Genomic DNA, 8,836 nt, shown 5'->3' with positions numbered 1-8,836 from the left:
GACGTTTTCGATGGCCACTGATTGTACTTGCACGCCTGGGTTCTCTAACTACAAAAATCTTAGAGTTAATTTCGAACAATGTGTATGTACGTACTGTCGATGATGCCCTATGGCCTTTAGATATTGGTGTATAGGCACATTATGAGAATTGTCAACTTATGCCTCAGGGTGAAGGGCGCAGTATGGCAGTGCTCCTCAAATTTTTGTGATTTATAGCTCTGAGTGGCATTGCAACTGTTATGGAGAGGAGTGTCGCTTACTACCAGGCCCACGACTTATTCGTCCCGTCACATGGTATCATAAAAAAATGTCATTTTTTTCCATAGATCATATATTTTAATGTATGTACACCTTTATTTACATCACTAACCATGTAGTCATTGAAACTGGGACGTAACGAATTATTTCTTCACGAAAAGATTGAAGTCGAAAAACCTAAGTCCCCTGGTATGTCGTAACTCCCTAATGGAATAGAAAATCCTGTTTAAAAGCTGAATAGCCAAGCACGAATGAGAAGACCGAAGACACTATACCAACTAAGCCACGGAACGAACCAGCGGACCTCACGAATTTTTCTATGTGCTTGTCGTGTCTTTGTATTTGGTTTTTCAACGACTGCCGCGTCTGCCACGGTATGCTAGAAGACGTCGGTTCGAATCCGGCCGGATCGAAGGAATTTTTTCTGATTGTTCGATCTTTGTATTAATAATTATAACAAACTAGTGGAGTAATTTCACAAAAATAATTGAATATCAATTCCATAAAAATTTAAAATTACTAAAGTGAATTACTGAGACTGAAAAATTAATGTACGGACAACGGCACATCAGACTACACATTTTTGTTCGAAAATCGCCTCCAGTGCAATGGAACAAGATACGTCAATGTGCAGCTTGATATGCTGGCGTGTGCAGATATTGCATGTTTTCTGCGTAGCTGACTGATAAAAAATAGACGATTTTATTGTGATATATTTCAATATATATACGTCTCATGACTAATTTATCAGTGTCCTGACCACTTATTTTTTTAAATCGTATATTTTTGTTCTTTTACTGTTCTTATTAACAATACTTTACGAACATCTTTACAAACATGCATGGCTAATTTACGAATCAAAATAGAGGAAAAAATGGTGCGCTAGAATTTTGTCAAAATACTTCCATCGTGATTAGAACTACCTTAAGATATGTCCCCCTAATCATCTCCTTGGTTCTGAGTTAATCAGTAAATACATGAGTTAAAGAAATAACCTTTAACCTGTGAGCCGTAATATTAATTTTGGTATGACTTGTTACGTGATTCGTGAACGTTTTAAGAAGCTTTTTAACAATTATTGCTAGAAGACGAAGGTTCGAATCCGGCTTGATCGAAGGATTTTTTTCTGAGTGTTCGATCTTTGTGTTAACAATTGTAACAAACGAGTGGAGTAATTGCAAAAAATAATTGAATATCAATTCAATAAAAATTCTACACTAAAAATACAACAAAAATTTTAACAATTTGATATTTAATTACATTTCATTAATACAAAATTTCAACCAAATAGCTGGAATTCCTTTACGTTACTTTTTTGTTCTCTGCCTTTATAACGTTGCAAGGCATCGCTGTGCCTACCCTACTCTGTATATGGCAAGTACCTACGTATGAAAATGGGTAAAAACGAGGTTGCGTTATACTGCAGATAAGTCTATCTAGGCCATTATTATTATACACATAATTCACACTTTCCGACTCACTGATACAAATAGACCTCTTACTTCCCGACATGGTGGAAAAAAGAAATTTATACCGTTGCACGCGGATAGGTTCCAAAGCAAAGGAAAAAATACGAGGTGACCTGAATGTGGAAAATATAAAAGAGTGATCGACGGCCTGCAAAAGCTATAACATATGGAGGAAACGTTTGTGCACTTTTATGAGGTACACCCCGGGCAAAAAATGACCGAAATATAAGTAATACTTAATAAATTGGCTAAAATCCGGTATCGAACCCAGAATATCCTCACCAAGCGTCCATGGCACTAACCGCTGTGCCAGAGAAGAGCATAAGCACACCCCGTAATCTAAGCCCAATCACGCGCCGCAGGCCGAGCCCGACTCCACCGTAGGTGGGGTACAGGGCCCGTACTGCACACAGTCACCGTTATGGTTTACTGGGAGTTTAAGGCTTAACACATCTTCAAAAATTTTAAACTTCAAAGCCATACCTAGAGACATTGTAATCGTGCATAATTGTCAATAGTATATTTATTTTTTATCAATTACGTTTGATTGGTTGTGGTGTAGAGATGACTTTACCTCAGAGCGAGAATAAGGGCTAACGTAGGGTGATTGTTTGTGTTGCTGGAAGATATCGTCGATGAATGCATGCCAGCGGAAGAAGAACGGATCACGCAAAGTCGTTGCTTCGTCTGCCATCACGCCGAAGTTTTCCTGTACAATGTGGTATTCATGAGAATTGAGACATAAATATTAGTATGCCGATTATCACCTAATCGAATTTAAAGAATTTGCACTTTCTACCTGGATTTTTTGTACCTTACCAGCACCGATATTATCTTTTGCAAGGCTAGCGTATTCTTATCAGTGGGACAAAGGATTTTAATTGTAAAAACGTCTTCGGTCACGTTCTAGCATTGAATGTTACTAAGAAGGATTAGTCATGAAACTAGATGCTAAGGTTACAACCTCATTTCTTTTCACTTACCAAGTAACGATGGACAGGGTCATGCATGTAACCTGTGAGCACATGGCCGTTGTTGTGCAGACTGCCATACAACTGCCGGTTGGGTGACAAAATGCTGGCTTCTACCATATTGCCCAATATGTCGATGTTTAGATCTTGAAAAGTACCGTCCTCCTAAAATATTTGTTAAGTATTACTTTTTTAGACGAATTACTGCTCTAACGTAATACAAACAGGATGCCAATTCTTGATATCAGAAGGATGAATGACTATCATAGATGAAATAAAATACTACGTGCAGCCTCCAAGGTAATTTAAACATTCTTACCAATCTCACTTTTCCAGTGGATATAGCTACAGAAATGTTGGTCCTCCATTTTTCCATGTCTGAGATACCAACTGTGAGGTTGTCGACAGGACGGTTCACATCTTTCCAGCGCATACCCGACTGCCGCGGGGGGTAAACGCGTGCTGACGTCAGACTGTCCAGCTTAGGGAAGTAGGCTTCTGGAATTGGTTCCCTCCAGTTGCTAAACATGACTACTCGCTTCAGTGAGTTGCAGAGACGTTCACCGTTGTAACTGTTGAATAAGATTGATTTTTAAAACAATAAAACGTATTTAACGGGTAATCTGTTTTGGTAAAGGTTTTATTCTGCTTCTATTATCTATTTATTATTCTGGCCCATCGAACCGCATGATTTTTCGTATCGTACGTACCGTGCAATCATCTGTTGGTGGAAGTAAAAGAAGAGTTCACCACGTCGGTCTTTAGCCACAATGGCTCTGTTGGAAGAAGTAAAAGGATACACGAGATGCCAGTGCCAGTGATGCAAGTTGGCGCCAATATCTTCACGCCAGTACGCCAGACGATGTTCTTCTTCTAAATCCGTGGCTGTGAAGTCTCTTGGGATAATAATTGCCCTACGCTGTAACATAAAAAATAATATATTATTTGGTATAATAAATTTGTACGGACGGCAGCATATCAAGCTATACGTTGAACGATCTTGTTCCGTTGCTCTGGAGGCGATATTCGAACAAAAGTGTATAGCTTGATGTGCTGTTGTCTGTATTAACATACTTCTTCTTCTTGTTTTAAATGTTATGGCCCCGTCGAAGTAATCGATGATTTCGCCTGTATGCAATGCGTACAAAGGAACGCAAACACAATGACATTGACTGCCAAATGATAGCTGTAAATTCATTTCATTTCACGTACATATAATGTACTCTTTGCATTTCACAACTAAAGGACATGTTATGTTGACATATATAAATCAGACGTTGGAAACATAAACATGTTATTGTCTTTGTTTAACTATTGCGTGCCGCCTTAAGCCAAAAGAGATAGCATTACATTGGTCTGTGTCAAACACGGGAATCAAAAATACGTAACGTCATTTTAAATGTGTCCCTTTCGCAGTACATGAGGTACATGATATGGTTTTCAAAGGGAAGTACATCAAATGTCAAAACAAATCTTTTTCCAAGTGTTTTATTGAATTATTTGCATGTATTGTAATTAAATGGACAAGTGAGAGCAATTAATAATTAATAAAACTTCGTCGCTGCAGCATTACGAGATGTGGCATTAGAAAAAGCGAAAATCCACCGAATGTAACTTTGTACAGCCACGTGTTATTTTTCTGTCTATAAATTACACAGAAGCCCAAATATCCCATGAAATTAGACATATTTAAGTAGTTTATTTATAAATCTTGCCAAATTTTGCTTTGGTTTCTTCAGATTGCCTATTTGTTTGTATATTTTGATGATCGTTGTTAACGATTATTTTGAGATAGTGTTGTTCTTGGCAGCTTACATATTATCGATATTTTGTTACTAATATAATTCACTACGAGGTTTTCATTATTTTATTATTATTATTTTTACTATTTCAAGTTTACCTACAAATCAAAAGAGAAAACGAATGGTTGGAAATCATGGGAGTGCCGAATATACACATTGAATCAAAGACCATCCTCATTTATTCGTTTCATTTTGAAGAGTCAAATTTTAACATAACTTTGAAAGTAATTTAAAAAAATAAAATGTTTTATTCGTTTATAATTCGTTTCCATTTAGGCTTGTTAGGGCCTGTGTTAGGAAACATCGCTCTTCTATAATATTAAAAAATAGTAATCTTGCTCTTATATAATTTTAAGATGATGAAACAGACTACGTTAATATCTACTATAACTGGTGTTACAACTAATACTAATTTCACTAATTACAGTAACTTTTAACTTTTCAGACTAAAAATATATTAACCTCATTGTTGGTGTGTGTGAGTGCAAGTATGTGTACATGTATCACGATCTATGTGTGCTCCGAGCCTTATTACAAAAATGTAAATTTGAAAAGATGTTGAAAGATCATTATGTCACAAATTTTTGTTGATTAGTTACTAAATATGTTTAAAAACAACGAGTGTCAGTTTGTAACTTTTTGCTCAATTGAGACTCGTTTCGGTCCTGCAGTCAAACTGTATATAGTGTTTTGTACGAGTATGTTTAGTTAAGTATATTGTGCCCCTCGTATAATTCTAAAAATAAATAATAAAAAACAACTGTGTTATGTTTGGACTCTGATAAAAAATGCGATGATTGTTGTGAAGGAAAGGGAAAACTTGTTTCATAGTGTAATAAATGAAAAATGTGATAGACTGAAAGCAGTTAATTTACTGAAGAAAATGAAAACTAACCTCGCACTGCTGGTCCAGGTCTTTGTTATGTCTGTAATAGTTGATGTAATCGAATGGTTTCATAAATAATTAAATCAAGATGCTGGGAACCCAATCCATGAAACATGTGAATCATCACATTTTTTGTAACATTAAACAAAAATATACATTACCTCGTTGCGTTTCAAGACTCGTGAGCTTTCGCGAGCCTGCTGGAACACCTGTGATTCCATGAATTTGAATGGAAACGTCTCTACGAGATTGGGAATCGGCACATTGCGCGTGTCTCGTCTGGAGATAAAAAATAATTCATTATTTATAAAAATCTGTATGTAATAGGCAATGTGCGCGCATTAAGCGGCCGCACGCGATTAGCGACAAATGGCTGGTAAAACACATTAATAGCATTATTGAGTTTTGTGAATGATCTTTTTGTAAATTGGTCTTGATAATATGCAAACATTCTTAATGCAATTTTAATTTCATGTAGTTAAACATGAAATTGAATGAAACTTAAGTAGTTAACATATTGCATTAGATTATTGGAATAGGTGTATGCACTGATAGCAGTTTAATAAATGATTAATGTAGAAAAATGTTTAATTATTTTGTGCTTCCGGGGTACTCTATGGTTACATACATAAATATAAAATAATAATAGCGAATAGCTGAAAAAGAAGTTGTCTGTCTGAATGTGTTGTTTTAAAAAAAAATTGCGACGTTTAAAACCGCACTAGTATGCGCTGTATTATTCGGCCCACCTTACCATTTAAGAAGTGTGATTCACACTGAACAGATTGCAATTAGCATTGTGTTATTAAAGTAACTTTATCTCGAAACGGGGGTAAGGGCTAGGCTAAATTACTTCTTCAGTTTTTATACTTAATTTGAATAAAGGAATATTATTATACCTATGCAACAAAGCTGTAGAGAAACAATAGTTGAAAAGCTGTGGGTTTAGATGCACCCTGCAGAAGGCACAGGTGGAAAGGAAGTCTGCCAGCTGATTCTCAGGCACACCTGTAAGAAATATTATCCTTGTTATGGTAGTACTCCACAATATCAATGTAGAACCCTAAACAGTTCTCCGACAATTGCAATAAAACTTAAGATTTTGATTTTATTGAATGTTATGATGATGTTTTGCTACCATGATATTCGTTTATTTTTTGTGAAATTACTATAATTATAAATACAAAGATTTAACACAAATAAATACTCCGACAGGACTCGAACTTGCGTCGGTACGCCAAATTAGGGCCACCACTCTACCAACAGAGCTACAGGAGTCAATACAAAATATTACGTAATAACAAACCTATAAATTCGCTCTCATTCGTAAGGTCTGCTGTGCTGAATCGATCTTTTTAATTTTACTTTTTAATGTCGTGTCCGATAGCAACTTTGCTACGGTAAAGAAACATAGTACCAACAGAGCAATACAGTATTTTTTTTTATTGGGACAGTATCGGGAAATCCGAAACCATAGAAGATACAAGGAAACCAAACCATTAAGCCTTTTATCTACACACATATCATAAGCCCTCTACGTCGTGTTCAAAAACTGCAAATTACGACCAGCTTATAGATAAACTGTATCGTTAGAACAAATTTCTTATCTGTGAAAATGTTATTATTGGTTCATTCGATGTTATCATTACATTCAAATTTCGAACATCTCTGAAAAACAAAACAATTAGATTCGACCTCAATTCAAATGTCAGTCGAGATGAAGTTTTATTCAAAATGAAATGTCAATAGCAGATAATTTTGACAAATTTCACACGATACTTGTTATCGAACGACATGATAGTCGGGGCCGACTCTAGTTTGTCTATGAATTAAGGTTCTGTGACATGGTTAGAGGATGGAAAGTGCGTTACAAAAGCTTTTATTTGCCGCCATTTCGCCAGTCGTAACATGCGGTTCCTGAACACATCACAGAGAACTTGTAATATGTGTGTAGATAAAGCAGTGTAAAACACTCGTGTGGTGTTTTTATGACACTCTGTCTGTCGGCTTGTTTCATAAACCCACACTCTTAGAATAATAACGCATAACAAGTGAGGCAAAAATCAAATTCATGTAAGCTAGTTTTAGTAGTAGGTTAATTTTCGGTTTTAGTGAATGTTTATATAAAAATACAAGTTGAAACGCGTTACTTCCCTGTGGAATGTGATGTTAGTAACTATATTATGTTTGTCTGACGTATTTTTACACTCATTTACCGCACATTTCGTCATTTTTAGCTAAAATTCTTGATCTGTTCGTGCAAGTTGACCTTGAGCACCGAAGGCCCGCCCGCTCGTGTAGGCCCATTGGGCGCGCTTCAATTTGCCTCACTTAGCGTGTGCGGACTAGGTTTCCATGCGTTATTATTCTAAGCCCACACTCGTATTTTAATGCCTTTCATTAAGTAACAGTCACATAAACTACCATTTTTGTGAAAACAATTTTGGTATAGTCAGTTCTTTGGTCAAGTGTGAGTTGTCCATAAAAATGAAAAAAAATTAACAAAATTTTTTTACTGCTAATCGACTCAGTTTCATGAAGGGATCGTTTAATTTTCATTTTGACATTTGTATCTTCAATGGTTTTGGATTTCCCTATACTACACCATTTTAAAAAATACGGATTACACAATCTATATAAATACCCTTTAAAGTTGAGACATTTTTATCCTACTTGTATTGGGCTGTAATAAATTTTATGGGAATTTTCTAAACAAAATAGATGTTTTATTGTTTTAATTTTACCTCCTCTTGTAATAGGTACCTAGATATTTCAATGGGTATTATTTTGCTTAATACCAATTATTGTATGATAATGTGTGGTACTACATTCAAATCCTTTACGCAATTCTGAGTATTTTTAGATCAAGCATCCATGTAGGGGACAGCAGTAAATTCATCGACACACTTTTACTCACTCATAAGTACATTCATGACCTCCGTAACCATCTCCTGGTGTTTCGGTAAAAAGAGAGAGAAGTCTTCATCGAGGGGTAGCTGCGACGCAATGGAAAATGTTGGCACCTTGCTCAAGTTCTTCAGTGGGATCTTCTCGGAAGCATTGTCACAGTAGCGGTTGTTGAGTTCTAAGCCGTTGTTCTTGTAACGTGCTGGCTAAAAGATGTGTGCTGCTTTAGAATTGATTACTGCTAGTGAGTGTGGCCGAAAATCAGTCTTGGTCTTTGGTCAATACCACCTATTGTAGGCTGAGACCAAGACCGACTCTGCAAGATTTGGACAAGAACAAGGCTGTGTCTGCAAGATTCTTGCGGTCTCGCATTTTCTGTGAATTGGGCTCTCTTTTACGCATTTTTTGCCAAAATTATCACTTACCAAGATTGTCATAAAACTACAAATTCAAACACGGCCTTATTTATTAAAACAAGCGTGATTGCGCTTATTTTAATAAATAAGGCCGTGTTTGAATAAATAAGGCCGTGTTTGAATAAAT

At 36.1% G+C, this 8,836-nt stretch overlaps 1 protein-coding gene across 1 annotated transcript; it reads right to left on the bottom strand.

The window, feature by feature from the left end:
- Positions 1 to 3: 3 nt before the first annotated feature.
- Positions 4 to 8,695, bottom strand: LOC113236224 (phenoloxidase subunit 2-like; the record flags this gene model as incomplete). The annotated part of the gene is made up of 9 exons (XM_026472231.1): positions 8,609 to 8,695; positions 8,304 to 8,499; positions 6,286 to 6,394; positions 5,548 to 5,665; positions 3,409 to 3,617; positions 3,018 to 3,270; positions 2,711 to 2,863; positions 2,302 to 2,436; positions 4 to 48 (listed from the first exon to the last, which is right to left on the bottom strand). Coding segments are annotated over exons 1-9 (1,305 nt in total), but the record flags the coding sequence as incomplete, so codon positions are not given.
- Positions 8,696 to 8,836: the final 141 nt, after the last annotated feature.

The sequence above is a fragment of the Hyposmocoma kahamanoa genome, unplaced genomic scaffold (assembly GCF_003589595.1).
Source record: "Hyposmocoma kahamanoa isolate Upper Pololo Valley unplaced genomic scaffold, ASM358959v1 90094, whole genome shotgun sequence".
In the NCBI taxonomy this organism is placed as follows: domain Eukaryota; kingdom Metazoa; phylum Arthropoda; class Insecta; order Lepidoptera; family Cosmopterigidae; genus Hyposmocoma; species Hyposmocoma kahamanoa.
Note: the sequence above shows the minus strand (reverse complement) of the source record. Positions and strands in the feature narration are given on the sequence as shown.